This window comes from Falco naumanni, chromosome 2 (genome assembly GCF_017639655.2).
Source record: "Falco naumanni isolate bFalNau1 chromosome 2, bFalNau1.pat, whole genome shotgun sequence".
NCBI classification, from domain to species: Eukaryota; Metazoa; Chordata; class Aves; order Falconiformes; family Falconidae; genus Falco; species Falco naumanni.
This window is the reverse complement of record NC_054055.1, coordinates 26,757,927-26,785,382: the sequence shown is the minus strand read 5'-3', so window position 1 is coordinate 26,785,382 and position 27,456 is coordinate 26,757,927. Positions and strand designations below refer to the sequence as shown.

Below are 27,456 nucleotides of genomic sequence, written 5' to 3'. Positions count from 1 at the left end.
CCTCTTGAGACAGCTGTGTAGTACACCAATACTAGACAACACCCTAGGACTGCAAGGAACTAGCCTCAACTGCTACTTTAAGCAATCTTCCATTTGAGAAGTCCCAATAAAACCATTTTTGTATTCTAATGGTATTGTTTATGAATTATATTTGGTTTTCTTTACTATGTGTAACTGCTATACGGGCGTGCAGAATAAGGAATAGTTCACGTGCCAGATAGGCTAGCAGGCACATAAGCACTGAATCCTGGTCAGGAAGCATTTAATGTGCATTTCTGAAGACACATTGACATTTTTATTAATGAAAAATACCATAAAGATTTTACATATATATAAAAATATATATACACACACATGTACGTGTATGAGTTAATGTCTTTTTTGATCCCCAGATCCCAAGTATTGGCACAGTTGACCACTTCTCCATTCCCCAGTTTATCCAATTCTCTATTACAGCTGTCAGTTTAATTTTATGGAGAAGTCACTCAAAATAGTAACAACAAAAAGAATCAGTATTTCCAGTACACTGAGGAGTATTTTTGTACAACTGATATCCAACACTCAATGAATTAATCTCATTTGTTTTCCTCTGGTTAAAAACAGTTTGACACATACTGCTATTTTTAGGTATTGCTGTGTTTTCATTTTTAAACAGCATGGTGGTCTCTGAAGCCAGTTTAGCTTTGAAATATGTACCTTCTCCGAGTGCTTGAACTGACGCCAGTAACTATCGTACATGCGCTTGGTAGTTCTCTCTGGGTAGCAGGTCACTGTCTTTATGTAAACCTTCAGGCTGCGTTCAAGTAATTGATTAACTTCTCCATAATCATAGTCATCATACCTAAGGAACACAGGCAATCATTCTCTTGGATGTAAGTTTTTAAAAGCATGGTCTTTTCAGCATTATGCTCTTAAGTTTGGGAATTGGAGCCTTTATTATACACACTAGAAAACCACCTGCTAAAAGGTTCTGAAAGGCTTAGTACTAGGACACTGTCTTTTCTGAACAAAGGATACAGGCTGGCTTCAGAGAAAACCTTTCTGTAATAATCCTCACCCTGATCCATAATAATTTTCTCCAATGGAAGCGGAAGTTTTACTGACAAGCCAGCAAAACCACTCCAGCTTCCAGACTGAGGTACCACTTCCACTTTAAAACCCTGAGTCTAAAATCATGCTTTTCACATGGTTCGCTTTCCATTCTGTTTACACAGTTCATAATGCACTCCCAAGTCAGGGGATTTTCATCCATACCTGATTCCATACATACAGTGGACATAGTTAAATAAAGCTCTTCTTAGCGTAGTTGTATCAACATCTTCATGCGTTGCCATAGTGTTATATGTGAGGTTATATACCATCCGAAACTTCTCATCAAGGAGATGCCCAATATCAGAATAAAGCCTGTTTACAAGGGAAAAGCCATGATTTTCCCAGGTATAGTCCTGCAGGAAGAGAAGGAAATATATAAATGTACAAATGAAATGAAGTCGCTAGCTGATTCCCAGCTTTTGTTGTCTGCTAGTTACAGCTTTATTCTCTGCAAAAAATTTACATTTTGAATCCTTCATCCATATCACCTGCTCTGTTCCCCCAGGCTTCCTGGCAATGAATACCACATTGCAACACCACACCTCCAGCTGGATATCATTAGCCTACAGGAGAAAAAACCCAAACTTCTGAGTGTTGAGGCAATTTTCCACTGTCTGCTATGCCACTCCAACCACTGTCATTCTATGTGGGATGGAGTTTAAAAACTTGCTCCTCTTAGAGGCTTTCATGCTTAGCTCTGAGCAGAGATGGCAGTATTTACCTGAGCCAGGATGTACAATCATTGGGTAAAGTGCTGAACTGTCCTTGAACAAACTAATAAAATCCAGGCTGCTTTGGTCTTAGACAAGCACCTGGACTGCAAGGATAAAAGCTTGCCTGCTCATACCAGGAATAGGAAATCTTTGCAGAGTGGTGGCACCGCAGCAGCATCAGAGAACAACCCTGCTTCAGAGCACCATGCAACTGCTCTCCATGCTGCAGTTACACAGAACATGTTAGTCTGCCACATCCTCGGCAAGGTGTTCGATCACTCAATCACTGATGCCATCTTTACAATGGAGGGCATCATCTCCATGTCCTTCCTGTGTCTGGCTGTTTTCAAAAGGTACTGCTGGGCAAGGGTCCTCACCCAGGCACTTCAGAGCACGTCTACTGGACCAAGCCTGATTAGGATAGTGGAGAAGAGTAGGCAGGGCAGTACTCTGCTGCCTGACAGAGGCATTCAGCGACTCTGAAACAGGCCACAACATCACATTTGGCTTCCAGCTGCCTGTCCGAAAGACCATAAGGCTTGTGAGAAATATGCCACACCTACCAGCCCTGTACAGGTGTCCGGGACACCTGGGGCATCACAAAAGGCTCTGAAAGCCAGAAGACCCAGGATGGAAAAAAGTTTACTAATGGCAGCTGATACATACTAACAATGAAAAAGGAAAAAAAAAAAGTTTAAAGACATTCTGCTATGTATGGATTACCTTTTTCTATTCCTAAATTTAAATCCAGAGAGATAAAGGCCATCTTGTTTTATCAGAATAAGGATTAGATTTATTGCAGGGGTTTGTGACGCTACTGCAATTTAAATAGCATTAACGGCAGAGCATTTGGGAAGCTGTGTGTATATACATCAAACTGCTTAAGAGCAGGACATACTAATAAAGTTAAATCAAAGTGACTCCCCTGAATGTAGGCCAGAAGCTGTCCTGTTTATTTAAGAGTAGAGATGTTTTGGTTCCAATTTCAACTTCTGTAGAGCTTTTTTCCATGGGAGCCTGCTGCTCCTAAAGTACTTAAGCAGAATGTTTGATTTACAGGCACTGACTCTGCCTTATTCTTTTTGGCAGTATCTACCTACTTCAGGCTCATATAAAGACCACAAAGTGAATTGTTCAGATCAGTGGAGACTGATATATAGCTAAATACATTTCCTGTGAATGGTAATGGATTCTTTATTTTATACACTTAGATACATCTTCTGACTATGGAGCTTTCCTGCACCTACTGTTTTTTTAATTGAAGTTCTTTTGATTTGGTTTAATATTTCTTCCATTGCTTACAATTTATTATATAAACTGCAACAGAACCACTTAGAATGTTCCTCCTGTTACATGTATTATGAAGTTCATGAGTCTGGTCATAGAAAAAGATGCCAATATGTATGACAACGTACAGGTAAAATGTACATGCTGTTCTTTCAACGGCACTAAAAAATTACATTCAAATATAAGCAAAAACTTTAGGAATCGTATTTAGGAACTCTTTCTTTCCCAACATTCAAAGTCCAGTGATATGGTGCATATATGAGAACGATACTCAGCAAATTGCTTTCACAGACATATACATATCTAGATATTGATAACCACTGGACAAAGAATACTTGGTAAAATGACAGGAATAAAACAAAGAGTTCTTCCAATGGATTTTTCTTCTATGAAATCTGGCGGGAAGTAAATATATTCTTTCTTTTCTACCCTTCACTTTTACTCCAGATTTAGTGATATGCTTTGTAGTTTTCAAACATTAATTCTGGTAGTAATTGGAGTAAGACTGAATGCCAAGTACTCCCTTGGCTGAGATTTACAAATAGTAAAAGACTCATCTCAGGTAGATTTATGGAAGCTTGCAAATTACTTAATAGACCAGGACAAGAAAAGGAACATGCAACAAACATGCCCCACTACAAACATTTCACACTATTTGCCTTATTTGCCCTGTAGTGAGATATACAAACATTCTTTAAGTGAATGTAATTTTAGAGATGGTACCTGAGCTCTGAATGTTGGCAGGTGGTCTTCTCCTCGCCTTGCAAAGTCTTTGTACCCAAACCCAGGATCTTCAATATAGCGGGAGACATCTGTAGAAACTATTTCATCATCAAATGCTGTGAATAAAGCAGCAACATACTTTGTTTTAGGCTAGCCCATGAGTTAGCACTGACTTCCAACTACTACTCTACTACAGCACTAGAGAACAATTTTAGAAGTTGTGCAAACGAAGAGTGTAGAGGAATGAAGGCAGTGGGTTGATTAGCATTGATAACATGCAGCTGTGGCCTTGCCTCAGAGGCAGTGGGTTGATTGACATGGATGATGTGCAGCTGTAGCTCGTTCAGCTAAGTGGTTAAATAGCCCTGAGGAGGGTGGGGGAGGGGGTTGGATGGAGGAAGATTGGTGTGGTCTGTCCTCTGGAGGAAGGAAAAACAGCACACAGCATAGACAGTAGAATCTGACTGATAGTAAAGCCTTGTTGCAGCTTGATAGCTTGCTTGTACTGCAACAGGAGAGGCTGGTATGAAGGAAACACTGTAATCCCAGTCTGCTTGCTTGTATGGGATCCATCCCCTTTATTGAGCCAACTAAATGTCAGCCTACACCAGACATCTAATGTACTTCTACAAAATGGGAAGAGATGGTCTAAACTTCTGTCTGGAGGTGTGCTCTTCTCTCTGTTGACTTCTGAGGGGGGCTAGGTATCTTAAATCAGAAGATGAATCCCATTTGTAAAGTCATTGTTCTAGGATAAGAAACAGGAAAATGTACCCCTGACAAAGTGACTGCTATGCTGAGCAGATACAGCATCAGGAAATACACCAGCTCTGTTCTATAAACTGGAGTATGAGCAACCAGAAAGCAAAGCAACACTTCACTTGTAAATATCAGTTGAAGATTATATGAAAGCAAAGAGCGCTACAGTACATCAGGCTGAAATTCTGCCAGAAGCTCTAGTAACTAAGCATCTTCAAAGAGCTCCAAAATGTGTCACTAAGCAAGCACAGGTTCTCTATCAGGAATCAATCTTTCCCTCCCAAATAAACAGGTGGCTTGATTGTGTAACTACCTCTACAGAAGTTGACTACTGCATAGCTGACTGCATTTGACCCTGATGTTAAAATCCTGGGTTGCTTCCACATGCGTTGACAGAACAGTTGCCATATGTCTGCTGTTAACACCTTGAAAATTCAGTTAATCTAAGAATTGCAGAACTGCTTTATCTCCTCTTTGCCTCATTAAACAATCAAAACATGGCTGTGTAGGAAGAAGCTTGCACAGCATCTGCTACAGCAAATCCTCAGTGAAGAATAAAAAACCTGCGTACACACACACTCCCCTGACACGGACTGAATTTCATGAAAAGGTAGAGGCTCGACACATAGAGACTCCTCAAACTCAAACCAGCAAAAGGCAAAAAGGGAGGAAAGTCAACAAAACCATCAGCAATTCCATCAAAAAAACCCTTCTGTCCCAAACAACACCTCTTCCTTATACACCTAAAGTTGCAGAAACCCACGGAAATCCTAATTTGACAATGAAACTGCAATGGGCATCCATTTACCCACGCTGTTGATACTGTCTGACCAAATCAAAACAGAGCAAGAATGGACAATGCCCATTTCTTAAAATCCAGCCATGAAGTTGCTGGACCTATCTTCTTTTCAGAGCATGTTCCTAGAGAGCCACAAAACAATCTCCCTGTTGATCCACCATACATTCTTCCTCCCTTCTGGGCTCAGTGCAAAAAAACTTAGATAATATTCAGACACATTTGGTCCGGAGCTGCTGTGGTCTGAATTCACAGTGTCAGTGAAGCATTTTAGAGGTAACTGCTTAAAAAGACACAAGCTATCATTTTCGCATAGGCTCTACTATAAGGAAATGGTTGGAAATTCTTATGGTCTTAATAGTATTCTTTCTTTGAACACTTTCTTCAGAAAAAAACCCCACCCTCCTGTCTATAGAAAACAGATTTCATTGTGTTTTCATTGTATTGTTAGAGATGAAGGCCTCCAGAGCACATGAAAAATACTGGAGAAGAGGCTTTCAGCTCAGAATTTTGAACATTATTTAAGAATTTTTTTAAAAAACTAAGAATCTCTATCACAGCATAGGCAGTGGAACAGCACAATGTTATGATCACTCAGAATGGCAAGTTAGAAATGTCCTTTCCAGGTGGACAGTAAGTGGTGAAGAAGTTGAGCCTCATCCCAATCTACTTTCTGAACTAAATGCTGTATCTGAAGGCTACTTGTTGAAGTTCTAACTGCTGCAGAACCTACGCCTGTGAAATACTACTGAATATTTACATGAATGAATTAGTTCTAAGATATAGATATAGATACAAAGCATATAAAGAAAGAGAAATTTACACCCAACTTTTCAAAAAAGTCTACAGACTTGTTTTTTTTTTAATATACAAAAGCTAAATTTCAAATAGCAAAAAGGATGGTGTTATTTTCCAACCAAGAAATCCTAAGCAGATGAAGCAAGTGACAGGACCACCCTTACTACACTCCTACTAGACCAAGAGTCAGAATAAAGAAATGGACAGAAAAAGTTGAAGTCACTGAACTGGCCTCAATTGTTTAGTTCTTACAAAGCACAAATAAAAAGGAACCGGAAAAGCACAAATACCTCCACTAATTACTAGCAGACTCTCCTTCTTCTCCTTTTCAAAGCGAGTTGCCATTTCTTCCTGAGAGGCTTCTTCATCCTCTTTATCTTCTTGTAGCCTCTTCATCCTTTCCATTAAGGCCTCCAGCTCACTTAAAGAATCTGTGATCTGCAAAAACACCATGACATTCTGCAAAATTAGAAGATAGACAACGTGTGTCATCTTCAGACTTCATGCTTGACAACAAACGTTCTCAAAAACAGGTAGCAGCAGCAGCAAACACAAGAACTCGAGCCCGAATGCGTTTTGTCACATACAGCGCAGACAAACAGCTTTCAGACAGCCAGAAGCGAGCTGGGAAGTGTTAATCTAACCTATGGCAGTAATCTACTGCAGTAGGATTAACAGCAGAAAAGGTGGTGTTTGAATATGGAAGCCACAGTCACTTACAATATATATTCCACCACATAGATGGCCCAGGGAAAGCCATCTGAGTGCCCTACATGTTATCAGAAAACAACTTTTAATATTGAGGTAACTTATTTCAGTCTATCGGTAATGCAGAATACATTTCTGAAGAGATACAGTGCAATACTACAACACAGGAACACAACCTGAGACAGCAAATGAGCAGTTTTCATTATATGTGATCAAAATAACCATTATGTTGACACTTTTTCTTGCTTTTGTGAGGGAACCAGGCCTCCTTGCTAGAAATACATCAGTCTGGAGTTCTGTGATCTGTACTTATAATTCAGATTTCTCTTAAGATACTAATTGTTTGGTTTTTTCTTTTCCTTGTGATTCTGTTCTGGTGCCCATAGCTACAGTTGTTTTCTAGTGTGCTACTCACTGCTTTAACAAGCAGCACAGCTGCAGCTGCAGCCCACTGACCACTGCATATGGGGAACAAGACACACCAGCGATTTGAGCTAGCATGTCTTACAGCCCAGAAATTTAAGATACAGCAATTGAACTGACTGATCACATGTTCACATTGTACTACTAATTTTAAAAAATTTATCTCATGACTCTGCTCATAATCCTGATCTTCCATCAAAGGCAATGAGGCTAAATCATCAATTGGTATTAAATCATGGACACATCACCAAAGCATTATAGAGCCACTTTCAGAAAAAAATCCGCATTTAATATTTTTTATTATTATTTTTTATCGTATTTTTTATTATTTGAAAAAAAAAATTATTAATTATTAATTGAAGTTCTCTCTTGGTTGATACAAGACTAGAATACCAGTGTGAAAAAGTGATTTTATTTCAGACAGTTCCTCCTATCTACATGGAAGCGTTTCAGAATTGACCTGTTTTGTGATTGTAGGCCATGAAGTCAAAATTATTGTTATTATGATGATGACTTCTGGGCTTTTTTTCCCCATTTCTTTTTTCATTCCACATGTTAGGAACATGGATGACACAACGCTCCAGTCAGCGACACACTATCTGAAGAAACCTGGACTTCAAGCTTTCAGCTGAAAGTAAAGTTTTAATCTTGCCCAATGGGTTGTGACATCAGCTATCAAAATCACAGCGCTGTCTGACTACCACCCACTGTTACAATGTGGTTTTCAATTGACTACACTGAAAACTGCTAGATGAACCTAAGAGTTACCAGATTCAAGCATTCCAGTAGAGTAGACAAAAACTTTCAGACTACCCTGAAATTTAAACAGGAAAGCATGGAAGAAAGCTTTCTAATACAAAACAGAGGCAAGCGAAAGAATCTTCTTGCAACACTAACCCCAAAGTTGCTACTTGTGAGGGATGCATTTTCTATGTTGTTGTCATTGGCAAGATCACAGACACAGAAGTTGTTGACTGCTATAAGTCTGACTCCATTAGATGTATCCGGATCTCTCTCTGGATTAATGCCACTACCAAATACAAAACTTGCCAAGGCATGATAATGTGCCAACAGGACAACAGCATGCACCAGTTCAGGAAGAGACCAATTATTTTCCCCAGTCTTGACAAGTTTCTGAAATGAGAATAAAAAAAGTGTGAGTATAAAATTTCTTTTGGCCCCCTTTTCTATAAAACACTATGTATTTTAAAAAGGGATCAATTCCTTTCTTCCAATAATACTGTATTGCTCTTGCACGCTAACTCTCACTGGATTAAAAAAAAAGGAGATACCTAATGTATTACCTCTTTTCTTTTGGGATAATTTTAGTCAGTGCTATTCCTAAAAATAAATCTTGTGGGGTTTGTCACATAGAAGAACTTATTGGCTTATTCAGTGCTCTAGTACTGCCCTGAATTTTTTAAACTCAAGGTAATGAAGCCTAACCAGGCGCTTGTGTAGTTCTTAGGAATTCTTATTACCGGACATTTACTGCTATTACAGAGCATGACTTAACAGGTACCTGAATGTGCTCCTTTGTGATTAGCCAGGGCCGGTGTGCAAGGAGTTTGTTTATTTCGTTCAGATTTTTCAGTCTTTGGGGAATGTATTCTAAACCATTCAACCACTCTGCAATCCCGCCAGTCTTCAAAAACTCATCAACATGCATATTTATTAGGTAGGAACACTGATGTCTGGCAGCAGCCTGGAATCAGTAAACACAGAGGGGAAAAGTGCAGCACGTTAGTGTGTAATCTGATTTTGCTGCAAGTGGAAGACAGGTTACTAACACAAAACAGAAGTATAATTTCATTCCAAAGGGCTATGTTTTATATTGCAATGCATTTCTATACAGTACGGAGGATTCTCCAATAAAACGTCTCCAAGGATGGAGATCACACAACCACTCTTGGCCCCTGTTGCAACGTCATGACATCCTCATGATAAAAGCTGTTTTCCTAGTGTCCATCTGGAATTTGTTGTGACTGGAGTCCACTGCACCTCATCCTACTGCTGCACACTGATGGTTAAATACGAAGAAATAAGGTTACACAGCTTTAACCGCTCTCTGCAAAACCTCACTCTTGTGGCCATGTGAGAAGTGTATCGTTGTAAGAAACAGGGAAATATGTTGCCAATTCCCCCCTCCCACTGAAAACTTCTGTCCACGCATGCCTTGCTCTGATGAAAATCACCTACAAAAATTCATACTCTGTCAAAATATCACACTAGTCTCTCTTTTCCAAAGCCTTCCATTTTTCTTCTTTTTAAAATAACACAAGTCAAAGTTGCAGGAGAAACTATATATAGCCTGTTGGTACATACCATTATAGCAATGTAGTGCCTATAGGGCAAAGGAAGGGGCCCATCCATGCGCAGCATATAGAACTGGCTGCGGAGGAAAGACTCCAGGTACTGAGTATGGATACTCATGACCTGTGTGATGTTGTCCAGGCGACCAGATGTTGAGTATTCTTCCACAAGAAGATTAGTACGTTCATCCAAACCATTTGCTTGCATAACCTTAAAAATGAGATGGACAAACTTAACAGAGAAAGACATTTTCTCTAGCTTTAACCCTGGAAAGAAGCATACTGCAATCTGAAAGGTTTGCTCGTGTACAAACTTAAGAGGCAATGCTGGAGATCCAGATGTGTATTTGTAAATACACATGCTTGCATGTGTTCGAATACACACGTACAGATGCTACTTGTATACTGAGAACTGAAGCGCACTTTACACTGTACCTCTGTTAATCTCCTGTGTTTCTATGAAAACCAAAACCATTTTTCTGTAGATATCCCCAAAACAGCTAAACTTGCAGATGCTTGAAGTCAAACCTGTAGACAGAGCTGGAAGTAAGCAAGAGCTAAATGGAAAGGAAAGTCTTGTCTTTGTGGAAGTCAGCCAGTATAGACACCACCCCAGCATTCAGCCCTAAAACCAATTTCAAAATTAATGGAGAGGAACTGGGTTATGTAACCAAATCATAGAAACAGCCTGGCAATCTACCCCTTCTGTGCTTGTATAATTGAAGAGGAGATCAAATGCTAATTTGCCCATAACATTCAAGTATTATTTAGAATAGGAATTTAATGCTTTCTTTAAACAAAAGCTGTTCTTTAATTATTCCAACCAATCCAAACCTTGGGCACAAGATGAAATGAAACAGCAAAAGTGTAAGTAGTTCTCGCATTGCAAGCCCTGACACAGTATTAGTGCTGTTACTCAGCGTTTATCACCAAGAACAGCCATTCTCAACATGTTTGCCGCTGAAGTTACGAGCACAAGACTAGAATGCCCACTATTTATTCTGAAACTGCACAGTATTAAATGAGCCAGCTTACCACTGCAACCACCATGAAATGAGAAAACATTTTAGCTGGTTTACTGCACATGAAGATAGAAAGCACCTAAAACCAAGAAGATAAAATGCTGAAACTCTGAGGATACAATAGCTGAAATACTCCTATTCAAAGTAAGTTTCCCTTCTTTATGATGGGCTGATGAATGGACTGTGTCTCAAGTATTTTTCCATCAAATCTTATATAGAAGGTACATAAAAAGAAACGCAAACAACATGCCACATTTTCACTTCTCACCACTGTACTTCCCTGTTTTATTTTGTGGGCCCAGAAAGAAAGGGAAGAAGCAGCTAGGCAGTTAGGCAGCTCCATCATGTTTACATTTCACTATGGCAGCTTTTCTGTGTTTTGTACCCAAAATGATGCCTCCGCAGTTTTCCTTAGGAATGTTTTTACCATTGGAACTTTATTCACACATTAGAGATCATCTTATCTCACTTATTACTTGTGTGTCCCTTGTGCCACTCCAGGAAGTCTTACCCTTCAGCAAGTGCACCTCCTGTGTGTGTAAGAGATCTTTGTCTCATTTAGTAGTTTCTTGAGGAAATCATACTTCCCGTGTCTCTGGCAAGGTTTCTAATCTTCTCCAGCTTGACAGGAGTTTTCCTTGTAACAGTACAAGTTATGGAGAAGAAATTCTGCTAACCAAATTGAAATATAATCCTGTAGGACTGCACCGTTGCTATGTTAGGCATAGCAATATGCTGCATTATTGCTTCCGAGATTTATCTCTACCTGTATTACCATCCCCTTCATACTGTATACGTACCTACTTCTGATTTATTACCATCCATGGAACCACAAACATGTTTTTTTATTCTGCTTGTAAAGCTTTATGGCACTTTAACAGGAACCTTTATAGTTAAGTTGTTATTGCTCTGTCAATATTCCTTCCATTACGACAATAAAGCAGGCTTTGACATGAGCAGTATTATTATAAAGATTTGTGAGACAGTCAGCGTGTTACTGATCTCTAACCGCATCCTTTCTACCCAGTGTATTATTTTATGCCGAGGAGTGGGGGGAAAATGTAGTAATTTGCTTAAAAAACAGTATTTAACATTTGTTTGTGATACTAAATGGCTGTTTTATCTATGCAGGTGGAGGTTCCCTACTTCTACTGGGTAACTGCTGGGGTTACTCCTTTCTGAAAGCTACTCAGTGACTCCTCCTGCACCCTTAGCTAGCAACTTTACCAAGTTTATCAGCTCTGAAAGAAAGTTATTAACAATTCTCTCAGAATATGTTATTATCTTAACTACACTTATTTTTCTACTTTTTATACAATTATTGACTTTACAAGAAAAAATACGTCATTACCAAGTTTGGCAACTCAATTTCATCTTGTATTTCACACAAAAGGGAAGTCCTTTTCACAAGTTTGGCCAGCTGGACCTCATTTTGCTCCCCTCTTCCCAAGTCTAAAAGACTCTTTTGGACCTCTCTTCCTTTTTGCTTCATTATGTTTTCTTGTTACCAGCCCTTACAGTCTGTTTGTTTCCCAGTTCAAACCTTGCCAGTGTATAAATGGAGACAGATTCAGAGAACAGCAGCTATCTCATCTTCCAAAATGTCTTTTTGCCGTTCTAGCATATGAATTACCTGCCTTTAGCAACTACTTGAAACAAAATAAAAAAAAAGGTCCTGGTTTCAAGTGGGCCATCCCAAATAATTAGTTGATCAATAAATAATACTCTGTGAAGACCAAGATCACAGGAGAATACCACTAAAGCAAAGTTTCTACTTTCTGCAGCAAGCTGCAAATCAAGGTTTAAGTTGAACACTAAATCATGGGCAGAAATTTTGAGTTTCAAGCGAAATCGTACCTTTCAACCATAAATTCTCTCAAGACCCACAGTTACAGTCTAAGAGTTAAGTCATATTTTCAGGTTCTCTCAAACTGAAGGTCAGACACTGCTCTGAGAGCTATAAAATCATACCACTGCAGTATTGGATAGGCCTCCCCTTAGGCCTGGCATTAGGAGTAGTGAGTGATCATCCCCCAGGAGAAGAGCAGAGCCGGCGCTCATGGCTGTCTCCAGGAGTGCTGGCAACTGGAAAAATGTCAAACAGCACCGCTTGTGTGCGATGGCAGGGTGGTTCTTACCCACTGGGGCCTGCTCCAGAGAAACCATCACTTTTGCTGGCAAAGAGCTCATCCAGGTACCACGGGAAAGCAGGTTCATAAAACTGTCCTGTACTGTTTCCATTTCAAAAGCAACCACCCACCTGGCCCAGCTAACCACAAACTTACTTCATTCTCTGGTATAAAGGCACTTGGTCCTCTTGTCAATGGCGGGGAGACTTGCACTCTTTTTTCCTGCAAGACAGTCACATACTTTGGTCAACATCAGGAGTAACATACTAACTTGCTTATTTTTCTCACAAGATGAGATCTTCAAGGCTTGGATTTGGTTCTCTTCCCAAGGACACCTGGCTGCTTTACAGCCAAGTGAGGAGGTGAAGCCACCACACTGAACTGGTTCCATCAGCTTTGCAACCCCTGTATTCTGCATGAATCAACAGCAATGATTTCAGCAAGGGATAAGACAGGAAAAAAGCAAAAAAGCTAATCCCGACTGGTTTACAGACCAGCTTGAAGATATATAGACAACAGCAATAAAACATTTGGCACGATGCTAAAATTAGCCATCGGATTGAATGGAAGTTGGGGAAGCGGAGGGGAAAAAAGGCCTCACTCGGGAAATTATAAGCAAAATGCCGTTTTCTTGAATATCAGCATCTGATGAGACCCTCACTGTTGCAAAGAGTGTACGGACTTTGCGTGCCAAACACTGGCATGTAAAGCCCTGTCCATGCCAACCAGTTAAAGGCTTGTTCCAGAAACCCAACACAATGGCCGCCTCACTCAGCTGCTAACCCTGCAGGAGAACCCACGCGCCACGCAGGCCTTGCTGCGCATACCCTAGCTGGAAGTCATGAAACACCCTTTGAGGATGATATATTTAGTACACAACGGGCTGATAGCGTAACAAGAGCCAGAGAACTATTTTGATTTATGAGGAATAAGAAATTGAACTAAGATAAACTGTGGAGGCTTTCACAGTGTGGCTGCTGACAGCCAGAGGGGTAGAGGGGACCTGGAGGGGCTGGCCGCTCCTCTGGCTTCACCAGGGGCAGGACCAGCACTGTCCATGCCATTCCTGACTGATGTTGGTCCACCTCCTCTTAAAGACCCTCCTGAAGGTTCCTCTGTCTCCCTGGGTCATTTATTTTGGTGACTAACTCCTCAGACCGTTACGAAGTTTTCCTAATGGTCCAGCCTGAACTTCCTTGGCAGTCATTTAATGCCACTGCCTCCTGTCTTTTCTTCTCTTCCTCTTTATGGTTATATTCCACCTATCTGGGACCTATGGCTGCACACTTTCTCAAGTCCCCAGCTGCACCACGGCGTTTGTGACTCTCAGTAAGTCATCCACCAACAGCAGGATCGGATTTGCATACTAAATATTTCGAGACCCTAACATGGAAGTCCGAGGTTTTCCATAACAAATGACTCTTAAATACCTCTGCCAGGGGGGCTTAGGCTTAACTGCCATGTGCATAAACAGCAGTGCCGGTCCCAGAAGGAGCATGCCACCAATTTCCACACAGGAAAATGAAGCCACTGGAGCTGTTTAACTATTGTCCTGCTCCTTAAAAACATCCTGTCCTTTCTAAATTAGATTATGAAAAAACATGCAAAATTCAGAAGTGATTATTCACCAAAGATGTTCCAAAGCAAACTCTCACAGGACAATTACATTTTTGACTTTGGCATAATTAGCTGCTAAAAGATGCAGAAATAAGCTGAATGTGCTGTGTGAAGCCCAGCAATCAGGAGACAACTTACTGCAACCGCTGCCTGCTGTCATAATCCCAAAATCCCATAAAATACTTACGAATCAAATGTACTCAGTCTGAAGTAAGAAGAGAGGGTGCAGAGAGACTGGGTACCTGCACATGCAACCCCTTCCTCACACAGCTACACAAGGTGCAAGAAGACATCCTTCTAAGCTTTAAATACACAATCTTGCTGGCAGCCAGTCATTTCTGCCAACATTAAAAAAAGAAACACTTTTCAAGATTACTATTAAGGTTGAGTTTTACTTGTTTTATGATTAAATTAGAGTTTAAAACCTTCATTTCATACTGCATAATCTAGAGGAAGCAGCTTTCACAAGCAAGACAACTTGGTAGCTGCAAACTGCCAGCTCTCCCTGGAGCACAGGTCTGAACCAGAGCTGAATGCCTTCTCCATCCTGCTCTCTGACCTATACCCTGCTTCTTCAGGCTCTGCAAAGCTGGTCCTTGAGGCCAGACTAGGGCAAAAAAATGCACACACTCCTTCTAGCAGGATCTGGCCTCTGTTCCCGCATTTCCCCACTCCATGTGACTGCTATTACTCCTTTGACCCTGCTACCGCTGAGAAGGAGGAAATGGTACTTAGTTGGATGAATGCAGGCAACTTTCTCCAATGAATTCCTGTGAATGACAACAGAAAGCCGAGGAGACAGTCAGACATGAAAAATTAGACGTGTTAAATATACCACAAAAAAGACAAAACCCAGCTCCTTTTGGGTGGTGACAATTCTAAAAAATGCAAGCCTAAAAAGAGCAGACAACCAACCAAAACAAGAACAAAAAATCAAACCCCCAAACATGGTAACTCAAGTTGGTGTGTCTAATCACAGCACACTTCCAGGGAGCTGGGTTTTTTCTATATTAGAAGTGTATGCTCTTCCCTTCCATCAACACAAAAGTTCTTTTGCTTTCACGCCAAAGCTTTTAATTTATTAAAACTGGTTCAAACAAGCTTGTCAGAAGGAGCAAACATCATCTGGTTGCACAAGTTCTCAGGATGCTATTAATAAAAACATGGGAAGTTTACAAGCATTAAGAAAGATAATGTTGGCTTTGTTGAGCTGTACATACGAACCACTGCATCTGGGCACGCTTTATCTAGAGCAGTGATTTAAGTCTACCCAAGAATCCAAATATGAAAAACTACGTATGGGAACTGCAAAGCAACTTTGCAGATACATGATCCTTTATGGTGAAAGTTCTTGCAAAGCTTCTTGTTTCTCAAGAAAGCGGGTTTGTTTTCCTGTCCAACTAGTCTTTGCAGGTTACACTAGCTATCGCTAAGTCAACCAGGGTCCCAAATATCTTGTTTGAAATTGGATTCTTACGCCAAGTTGAAACAGGTTGCTCAGCAACGATAATGCTGCACACATATCAGCCATTTTCTGCTTCTCGTTCCTCCAGAAACACATTACCACAGTATGAGTAAGTTCTCTTAAAAGGTTTGCAACACATTCCATTTACATTAAGACTAGCACCTTTTGGGGGAGTGCTTCTTCAGAAGGAAAAAGATGATGAAGAGCTTCAAAGATAAGCACAGAATACCTAGCCCAGGCAAGTTACTAGGAAAAGGGCCATTACAAGCCAGAGCCTAGAAAGTGGCTTTGCAGTAGCATGCTGCAGCATCAGGCAGCAGAACAAGACCTCTACAGAGCATGGGAGAGCTGCTGCAGGAATTCATGAAAAATCAGGTCTGAGCAAGCTTTACCTGTGACTTGCCTTCTGTCCTTAAGCTGCACTTGCAATGGTGTCAGGAGCTAAATATCAGGAATTGTTATGGTGACAAAGTAAAACCATTTTGTAATTCCATGTCTATAATTTGCAAGGAACACCTTCATCCCTGGGCGAACTCTGCCCAAATTGCACAGAGCCAAAAACTGCGACCTGCCATCTCCAGGTTTATTTTTAGTTGTGGCACTGACTGCGCACCCTCCCTCCAGAGCCAAGAGGCTGCGGGCACTGGGACATGGCACCTGCATCTCAAATAGCTGTTAGGCTGCTGTGGCAAAGGAAGGGATGCCAGAGCCGCTTGGCTGGCGACATAGCCGTGAAGCCCAAGCTGGAGCAAGCATGAGGCTGGCCGGCACTGGGACAGCACAGCAGCTTTCCTCCCAAAGCCTAAAGCAAAAGAAATAACCCTTCCTCCTCTTCGCTATCACATGAGTCACCATGTCCTCAGGCTTTAAAGAAATAGCTATTTTTAGCAAGCTCTAAAAGGAGGCCGTTTTATTTGAGAACAGAGCTGCTAGCTGGCGGGGCTCATTGAACAGCTGGTTTAGAAAGTGCTTCTGAATACCCACGAACGCAGAAAGCGCAAGTGAGAAGCAAGTGGTTGCACTAATGCGGGTGCATGAGAGCTCCTCATACACATGGTGCACAAAAACTAATTCAAACTGAACTCAGTATCAAGGTGGTTATGCTGCAACTGGGAAGAAAAATCAAAAATTACGGGGAGGAAACATTTTGCACCTCAGGAGGGAATATGGCAAGTGGTGGCAGTGCTACCACTCATGTCCCTGCAAATGCCCAGAGCAGTGCAAGCGGCTGGGAAACACCTAGAAAGGGGCTCAGAGCTTCCACTGACAAAAACTGCTATCATTATAAAGACATTAGGATAATTGGGCACTATATGAAACATAAATCCTAAGGGCATTCCAAAATCAGCTCCTCCTAAGGAAGAAACTCTTTTTCCTAAACAAGTAGGAATTGTTTTTTGGGGAAAGGCAATGAATATTTTGCTATCATCTAGCATTTCTAAGGAACTGTGGTTTAAATTCAGTGGTCTATCTCTTTATAATACTCATTATCATCTGTGTCAATTATCTGAGTTGAGTCCATCACTGGGACACCTGGGGGGGAGCAGAGAACTGGGTTTAGAACTCCCTATCTGGGGCTGAATCTCCCCAAAGGGATCGATTTTTTTCCCAGTCTCAAATTTATCTTTAAAGTTCTTCAAAATCGAAATACACCAGTTCAGTCTCACAGACTTGACGCTGCAGATCCCACTTTGGTTTTCAGTCTGACAGACACAAATGCCATGAATTTTAGTTCACATGGTACAGGCAGTATTATTTGGTGGTGGTTGTGGTTAAACCCCTACCTACAGACTGGTTTCTGCTACCCCCACTATTGCTCAATGAACACGTTTCCACTTTCAGTTCTTGGATCCTGAGGCAGGGTCCACCTCCACCTGCTCTGATCACAGTCAAATATTCTGGGTTTCAGTAAATCCTACCACAATTTTACAGTCATACTGGACCATCTGCTCTTTCCATCCTTGCTAAAGACAGAAGAAAGGATGAAAACAAAAGTAAAAAATAAAAAGTTATCTGAACACTGATTGTATCTTAGCTTTTACTATTATTCAAACCTTTCCTTAGGATGTGGGAGGGCTTTTCTTTATTTCTACATATGCCAAGTTGTATTTTGATTTATCCACCTAACTTTGTCAGAGGAAGAGCAGTTTAGAAACATGGCATAAGTTTATGATGCATCCAACTCATTTCAGGTGGAAACTTTCAATACTTTTCGTAGATTTACAGAGGATTAATGTAATATTTAAAGCTACACATAGTCTTGCTGACTAAAAGGAAAACTTAATAGTCATCGTTTACTTGCCTTCACATGTCAGTACTCCAGGGAGGTTCTGACTGACAAGAATAAAAAAGCATATTCATCAAAGCTGTGAAATTTTGAAATCTACTGACAAACATTTCTTGGTGCATCATTTTTTAAAGAAAAAAAACCTGTTTATGGCATTTAATGTAATAAAATCAGGGGCTTTATAGCTTCAGAATGTATCCGAAATTCATCTCAAATTAAGTTTGCATTGCAATTTCAAAAATTTAGATACACATTAGAAGGGTAAACCTTGGTGTCCTGTTTTTCAAAACAATTTCCATACAGAAAGAAAGGACAAAGGAGAAAATAGGAAGAGGGGCAATCTGAATGATGCACAACACTTCACATTTGCTGCCAGTGCAGAACTCCTCTTCATGACTGACCCATTCCTGTAATTAAACTGAGGACGTACCTCCAGAAGCAATAAAAGAGGTGCTCAGAACAAACAACGTCAAAATGCTGAGAGTTCACGAAGTAAAAGTCCTAGCCTACAGTCATTTGTTAAGGGTATTTCAAGTGTTTTGCAATGGTTTCTTCCTCTTAACAGACTGTACGAGTCCAAAAATGCAAACTAGGTGATAAAGATGAAAATTAGCAGAGGAAGTCAAACAGTAGGAAATCTTTTTTTATGGAACAGCATTTCAAAATACTTAAAACAGTCACTGTTAACATTTAAGAATTTGGCATCTTTGTGCCTAACAGCTGATGAAGTGGTGCAAGGAGCTGGGAAGAGAGCCAGTGCAGTACAATTGATGGGGAGCTTTTGCTTTGGTAACAGGTTACAGCCCTTTTGGATTTCATACAATAAAAGGAAGCCTATCCCAAGTTCCCATCCCTCCACCAGCTATTAAGAACACAATCCATGCTAATTAGAAACCAAAGGGCAGCAATTTCTACCCAACTCAAGATGGATGGCCAGGCAGCAGTAGTCTAACAGTGGTTCCTCGATCTTTGGAAGATATCCGGTATACTCATCCTATGGAGAAAACCTCAGAAGTGAACACATAGTTACTGGCAGAAAAGCCTATTGCCTTTTTTATAAAGAAAACCTACAGCTACATCCTTTTTTATCCTACTTCTGTTGCACTACCTTCCCTGTCCTGGAGATAATTTCTAGTAACCAAAACCAACCTTCAACTACATCTGGAAGCAGACAGGCAAGGACTGCAAGTCAAGTCAAACACCAGAGTAACAGGTATGCTGCAAAATACTACTTTATTTAAGAAGCCTGAACTGTGTTCTGCATTTTTGTCAGTACAGATCTGAATATACCAAGTAAAAGATACACCTATAACTTACTCTTGATGTAACTGGAGTAGTACATCTGAGAAAGGCTGAGGTTCCGGACTGGGAAAATGGTTAGATCTTCAGATTTGCTCAACTAAAGGTGTCAAGTCAAACCTAAACACTGACTATTAACACACGAAAAAGATGAGAGACAAACAGCTACTTCTACTTCCCTGTTGCTAAAGAATCACTTCTATCTAATTTAAGGCAAACTTCAAAACCTGAGGTCTTAGTCATGCCCCAATCCTTACCAGATACCAAGGGTGAAACTCAACTGACCAAACACAGACAGCCAAATCGGAGTTAGCTGGCTGGATCCTGGTTACAAGTGAAAAAGTAAGCTGATGTCTAACTCGGGATGAGATCAGTTGTGTCATGGAAAAGCCTGGTTTTCCTCCACAGACTAACAGGAATCCACAGCTAACCAGGTCAAACGCAGTGGTCTGAAGTTAGGCAAGACATGCACTACCAGCAGACAACAAATGGGTCTTCTGGTCTATTTCAGCCTTCAGGAAAAAAACAATGCCAAAACAAAACACCAAAAACTGAGCCAAAAGAAAAAAGAAAAAAGAAAAAAAAAAAAAAAAGAAAAAAGAGACAAAGCAAAGCTTCCCTCATCAGTCCATGGGGAACCTCACCTCCTTCCCTCCTTTTGCACAACCAACGGTAACACTGGATTTTGTGTGCTCCCCTAGAAATGCCCTCAGGACAGATCCTCTTGTGATTGTCAAGATGACTCAAGATTCTATGAGCATGGCAGAAGACCATTTTCTATATTTCAACAGCATCAGATATCAAGAGCAAAAGTTACAGTGGAAAACTTCAGCGGTTTAAGCTGGGACTTGTTTTATCTGTACCTTGGCCCACTTCCACCTTCAGATTTAGTCCAAGTCTGACATACTGAGACCAGTATCAGCTAGTTTGGGAAACACAGCCTTTAGCCACTAAATTGGCAAAACTGCCATCACGTTAATCTGCCACACCATCAGCCAGGACAGCAACGCTGCTTGCTAATGAAGAGTCTCCGAAGCAGCACGGCACATCCGTTAATCCGCCACCTCCCATGCAGAGAGCTGCCTCATCCTGCCTAAGCACAGCCCATCCACCCAAGCCTGGTTTCTCTCTGCCGGCGGGGTCCCATGTGCTTGGGAGGCTGCATGCTCAGCGTGGGCATGGGCCACGCATGTGGACTCCGTCCTCCTGCAGAGAGACCGTTATCAACTTCCCCATTCGATCCACGCAGCAAACCGCTGCCGACAGGTAGAACAAGCATTTGATAGAAAGTACAGATAAAACAGCAGCTGCTTTGACAGACCTGAAAGAATACCTAAATTAACTACTGATAGCACAGCCTCTTTACTGTACAGTAGTTGAATGGTTAAATACTTGAATTCATAGACACACAAGCGTTTGATTTATTGGGCATCCTGCCAGTCGGAGAGGCATAACTGGTAGATATTAAAAAAAAAAAAGACAGACCCCTAGGGTTATGTAAATCTGTCATGTATCTCTGGCAGAACTGCCTCCCAAGAGTGCTCTGCTGAATTTTTAATGGAAGTATTGTCTGAAAATACATGCCTTGTAAGCAAGCAAAATTGAATGGTATTCATCCATACTGTAAATGCATAATGGCATCCTTCTACTGTGAAGAAAGTTGGGTTTTTTTAAAGTATTTCAGAGATGCTAAATGTTTGAAATACTAGATTAATATAACAGCAGCACACAGCAAAACACTCCAACAATGTATTTTAAAGAAAACCTTTAACGGACTCCATTGCAATTCATGCTGGAACATCAAGTGCTACAGTATTCCAGCAGAGATCATCATCACCAAGGGTTTGTCAGAAGGAAGATGCATTTAACCGCAGGTTACTATAAAAGCAAACTAGGAGAACTGTTTAACCAGGGACTGGCAAGGAGGCTGCATTCCCTCACCTCTCCTCTTTGGCACTGCTGTTGCATTCACTGTGACAAAGAGCAGAGAGAATTCAGGCGCAGTGTGCCCTAAACCACTAAGATTTAGGTTTTTACCAAGGGTTAAGACTTAAGGTTGCATCACACTGCAGTCACTAGCACAACTGCTGTTCTTCTAGAAATATTTAAATCTAGGTTTAAAGAAGTCCTTCACTAACAGTTAGTTTTAAAGAAGTCTTTGGTTAACGGTTCCTAAGCCAGGCGGGTGCATAGAGCTTGAGAAATCGAATGTTAATTCAGCCACTGCTGAGTTTTCAGTTGAAATGATGAAGTTAGTTCAGACTGTAGTATCATAAAAACATCTGCTCACAGCAAGTATAGATACCTACCTTTGCACTTTGATGTAAAAGAATAAGAACAATAACCTCCTCTGATTAGCATCTCAATCCCCCTGCAGTTGCAGGGGAGGAAGCTGGGCTCTGACCTCTGCACCAGCTCACTAAAGCTGTTTCCTTCACAGCTTCAACTACTTGCGTGATAGGCCACCAGAAGAAACAAAGCTACACAGGTGTCCTGGCCACACAAGGTATTTTGCTGGCTCAGGTGTTAGTCAAGCAATGTTCACGACTATTGTCAAACACTGTATGTTTACTAACTACCAAGCACTGGAAGTGTAGGGAATCCACCATAGAGATTAAAACTCAAGAATGCAAAGGTTGAGGATCTTCCCAAGGTGAAAACTCTTTCACCTATAGCTATGAGATCTCAGACCACATAGTCCTGCTTCCCTGGCACTTCCACTACTTTTCACATGCAATGTCACTGCTGGGTTACAGCTCTTGCTTCTTGTAGCTGTTCTCTTAAAATGCAGGAGGTGATGCACTCTCTCAGCTCCCCTGATCAGCCAACTGGTGAAAACCAATGAACCAGGACATTTGAGTGGAAAGTTTGAATTTTAGCAGGAAAGCAACACACATGCTGCACAGGAGCATTTTGTTACCTGGGGCATCTTCACTGCACCTCCAGGAACAGGTAAAATCGCAGAAGCCCCACACTCCAGAAATAAACTCACCACATGTCCCTGCCCATCCTCCGTCTTGAGAAGTCTGTGTCCTGGTAGTGTTTTCAGCTCGTTAAGAACTACTACTGAGCAAATAAATTGAGTCCCAGAATATGCTGCTACAGAAACATGCTCCCAAGCACCTTTCATCTACCAGGTACTATATAAAACCAAATTCTATTCTGAGACATAATAAAGTCAAACAGATGGCAGAAGCATGGGTTTTCAAACTGCCTTTCCCACACATTTTATGTACAAAATTATCATAGTAGTTATTTTAAATCTGTGTGCAGGAACTCTCTTAAGAATCATGAAAGTAGCTTGCCAAAATTCAGAAAAACAAATCCTCTCACCCAGATAAAAGAAGGAAATGTGCTCAGCTCAGTACTGGAGCCCCCCCACAGCTAGCCTTCTGCCACCTTTTCCACATAGGATTGTGAAACAGTAGCTGGAGTCTCGGAAAGCTGCTCCTGAACTGCTGAGCTTGCTGTCACAAGTATGTCAAGATATTTCAATGGTCTGCCTCCTGGCTGTCACAGGCCATGCACAGTGTGCTTTTACCACCTCCAGTAAAAGGATTACGAACCAACCGGCAGGTGACAAGCTCAAGCGGAGGTTCTTAATCTTTCCCACAATGTACAACTAAGCTGTGGAAAACCTTGCTGTAAGATGCCATGGACACCATAAGTTGGCATGTCTAAAAGTGAATTGTTGAGCTCATGGAACAGAAATGCAGGAACGGTTATTAAATATGGAGAAATCACCTCCAGCTCAGCAGGTTTTCAAGTTGCAAATACCTGGAGACTGGGAGACAGGGCTGAGGGACTGTCATGATGAACTTTTGTGCCCTCTTCCTGAGATACTGTCCCTTGGCCACTGTCAAGAGGCAGGACATGGAGCTTCCATCTGACCCACTATACCCGCTCTAATGCTGTTATATATCTGCAGCAGACTGGTTCAATACTACTACTTTTTTCTATAAATGCTACTAAAAAAGTGAAACCTATTTTCTATTAGAGATAGGAATTGGTGTCACCCAAACAAGGGGACATTTTAGCTAAACCAGACCATTGTAGAAACAAAGCACTGTGCTAATGCAGTGTAAAGATGCAGCCCACCTTACGGAGCTCCTTAGTGCCTGGGTGAGCGTTTCTACACTGGTCAACATAGGTGGTATCGTATCATCTGCTTCATAATCTTGAGTACATTACACTTCAATTATTTACTAACTTGTTTTTAGGAAGCAAATGTTATTTTTCTCCTTTTCTGAATGCACTTCATCAACAGTTACATCAATTTAGATCTGAAAAAGGTGAAGAACCACACACCACACCCCCCAAGAGTTAAAAAATGTAGACAGTATAAATATGCACCCTCCCTACTCACCTGATGGGCAGATGATGTTTGTTTAAATTGATGGTATCTACCTGGAAGAATATAAGCAGACATGGGCTATGCTACCACACCACGAAGAACTTTAGCTAAGCTGTTCACATTAACACTCAAGCCCACATAAAAATATTAAAACACGAGGCTGACATAAGGTTTCTAGTCCGTAGCAAACAGAACCTGTGGTTGACATCCCTTAAGATTTTAGAAGTTAATCCATTGAAAAGCTTTTTTAAAAAATGCGAAGCCCCTTTGGCACAAGTTTCTCAGATGAATGCTCACGTACAATTGATGACTGCTAAGCATCTCTGTTACAGTTTAAATAATGTAAGGAACACTGATGCTGTTCTCGTAGCACTGCTTGGAAAGGAACAGTTCCTCTGGACATCCAAAAGGAGCAACATCCTTCTGCTTTAAGAGAAGCACCTTTTTTTACCATCTTTCTTTGGTTGATGACTCAAACAGAAAGAACGTGCCAGACAAAAAATAACATCTCCCTGACTAACATGCTTTACCTCTAGCCTAAAGGTACAATTTCCAAGAGCAAGCACCTTGTTGTCTAAGCCAAGATTTTAAGCCTTTTTTGATTAGTTAACTCGTAAGCATTTTTCAAAAGGAGGTGGCATCTACACCATGCCTCTGAGTTTACTGAAGTAAGTTTTGTTACACAGTCTCCTTGGAAGAAGTCCACAGAATCTTACAGGTGCCAGGGCCACAGACAGAAAACCATGGGTGAGCCCTTTCGATTCTTCACCTGATAGGAAATCTGTAAAACAGTCATCAATTAGAGCGAATTATTTCTCCAAGAAGTCTTGTTTGCAAAGGCTGGAGACCATTTTACAACGACCAAGGAGCTTGACACACTAACTGTTTTATGCTTGGTTAATGTGGGAGAGGTCTGGGCAAAAGGCTGACAGAGGAAAGGCTTCATGTTGGAAGCACATCTGAAAGCCACCAACTTGCTGGAACAACCATAACAATACTTGCAGTCAGGCAGTTTCTTCCTCTTTCCTCTTCTTTTTTTTTTTTAAAGAACATTTTGCATCTTAAGCTACATCTTACCAAAGTGAGTCATTACCGTGATAAAATCTCCAAAACACATTGACTTAATGTGGCTGAGCTGGTGGCAACAGAGACCTGAGGTATAAATGTATTTTCCTGACAGAGCTTAAAAGAGATGCTGATTTTCAAAAATGAAGACTCATAACTGTTACGGAAGATTTACTGCATGTAAATACAGAGACGTATCCAGAAACAGATAAACTATTCCTGCCTTCTTCAGCCGTCTAGGCCAGCAGCTTGGCAGAACTTCAGATTTACCTCCAACCTCAGAGATGACAGGCACTACCGTGTCCTCACATTGCTGCCTACACTTTTACTAAGAGGACTTTCGGCTATGTTTTAGTGGCTTAATGACTCTACAAAATACCACCACCAAGTACTACAGAAATAATAAACACACTTGGTTTATACCCTGCCCGAATGAAGCCTTCTGTAGCTACGGCAGAGTGATTAACATGCATTGTCTAATGAGACCCTTCATTGCATTCCACTCTGCTTGCTCCTTTTCTGAATGAAGTCATCAAACCCAAACTTGAGACCTTTGCATGAGAGTAAGCCCAGCTCCTAAGAGACACGTTCACAGCCTTTATTTGCACTCAGCTTAGCTCTGTACAGACAGAAGTTACGACCATACAACGGGTATTCCAACTTTTCTGGGGAACAAGAACCGACGCCATAGACCTAGCTTCTCAAATAAGACAAATTACTCATGTTGAATGGCTGGATGCTACCTGTTAAGTATTCATGTGGCACAGCTTAACCCAAAGGAGTGTCCCATACAAAACAGCAACAGTACTGAATAGTCAAACTGCTTTTGCTTGTACTGCAGGTTTCTGTTGGATAAATAGGTCAAGTAACTACATCTTTATCTAATATATTTTGCATAAGTAACCTAAAGAGCAGGGGCATGGAGGGAGACCTTCCTTCCATGTTCATTCCCATTTTGCTTTTCTAACCCACGTGTGAAAGACAGCTCCAGCGCACGCTCCCTCAAAGCAGACTGTTCTCTTTCCACTTGACTTCAGCTCAGGTGTAACAACCACCAAGCTCCATCTCCCCTGAAGAACTACAACGTTGGCTGCAGGCTCCTTCGCCCTTTAATTACATTACAGTTGACCTTTTCAACCAACACACCTTTTCTTCTAACTACTTGTGAAGCACCAGCACCAAAACGAGACATGAAGTTTTAAATGGCTGGAATAAAAGTCACCTATCTCAAAGCAGGTTCTACCTGCATGATGCCTGATGTTCCTGCCTCATCCAATGTTTTCCCAGTAACACAAAATTTACAACTACTAATGCAATTGAACAGTTTGGGTTTTCTGGAAGGAAAGTCTCTGATTCTCCTGAAGTATTTAATACAGCATGCACTAGTTGGAATTCTTCTGGTTCAACACTTCCACTGTATTTGTTTAGATGTGGAGACTGCAAAATGTAAAAATACTACATATGGTGGAGAAACAGAATAAAAGTAACTACAAGGAAGAATACAAAAGGCTCTGATTCTAGTTCAGATGCATCAGAACTTATCTTCTGTATTCCACAGGGAGAAGCTAGCCAGTCAAAATGACCTGTTGACTAATGAACATCATGCACCTGAAGCATTGTTTCAATGGATTTCCTACCACTGTGGACTGGAAGTTTCCACCGCAGGATGTTTCCACCACAGGATGCTAACAAAAGAGTCCTGATTCAGTTTTCTAGCAATAGCGCTCTGGAGTGAAAACTGCTGCAATGAAGTTAAAGAGGACTTGTGGTGCTTTAACTTTGAATTTTATTTATAGTGTGTTGTTATCAGCTCGTTACTACACAAGAACAGTGACAACTTGTGAATTTTAACAGCATGCTTCTACCTCACATGCACTTCGTACCATCTATAACGTATGTGCGCAGCCACTCTAAACTCAGCTTACGGAGTCAACAGTATGAGTGCTTCCACATAAACAGTTGTCTTAATTTTCTAATTCTAAGCTAGTTATTGCAGTAAGGCAATGAGTGCCCAGCAGAATAATCAAATCCTCATGCCAATTCCCTGGGAGGGTCATGGTTCACTCTGCCCGCTGAACAGCCTGTGGGTATTTGTGTGCAGGCAGCACAGTTGATTTCAAGACACAAAACATATTGTAGTAAAGCAACATTTTGAGTGTTCTTCCATGCTGGATAAGATCCAACTGGTGTCAGGTAGAATATTTAGACAGCGTGTAGGCACTCCATTTCATTAGAGGTCTAATCAAATTTCTAAATGCTAGAACAAATTACTATTTCCACACCTCTAATCAGCAATGAGGGTGCTTTATGGAGAAGAATGTCAATCAACTCTGAGGGAATATTTTTTATTTTTTTAGTTAATAGGGATAATTACATTAAAACAGATTTAGAACCATATGGCCAAAACCCCTCCAGATACATTTAGCCAATAATGTAACTATACTCCCTTCACCACATGCTAAAGCAGGAGATATTAAACATATTTACAAGCACATGCTATTAAATCAGGTTCAGCGCTGTTAAGATACTGTCTTATTAAATAGTTTTTAACTGCACAATTCATACAGAGGAGAGAACATATGCTGGCTTTCAGTTGTTTTGTTTATA

The 27,456-nt window shown here is 40.9% G+C and overlaps 1 protein-coding gene across 2 annotated transcripts in view; it reads right to left on the bottom strand.

The window, feature by feature from the left end:
* SESN3 (sestrin 3) overlaps positions 1-27,456 on the bottom strand; it is a 44,868-nt gene that overhangs the window by 8,140 nt on the left and 9,272 nt on the right. Inside the window, exons 2-9 of one of the 2 annotated variants that reach the window (XM_040583641.1) lie at positions 12,919-12,984; positions 9,625-9,822; positions 8,822-9,004; positions 8,197-8,433; positions 6,459-6,627; positions 3,816-3,931; positions 1,255-1,445; positions 697-841 (exon numbers count right to left, since the gene is read on the bottom strand). In XM_040583641.1, the coding sequence (XP_040439575.1) occupies positions 697-841; positions 1,255-1,445; positions 3,816-3,931; positions 6,459-6,627; positions 8,197-8,433; positions 8,822-9,004; positions 9,625-9,822; positions 12,919-12,984 (1,305 nt within the window). The remainder of the gene's footprint in view (positions 1-696; positions 842-1,254; positions 1,446-3,815; positions 3,932-6,458; positions 6,628-8,196; positions 8,434-8,821; positions 9,005-9,624; positions 9,823-12,918; positions 12,985-27,456) is intronic. The other variant, XM_040583642.1, reaches the window with a different exon arrangement.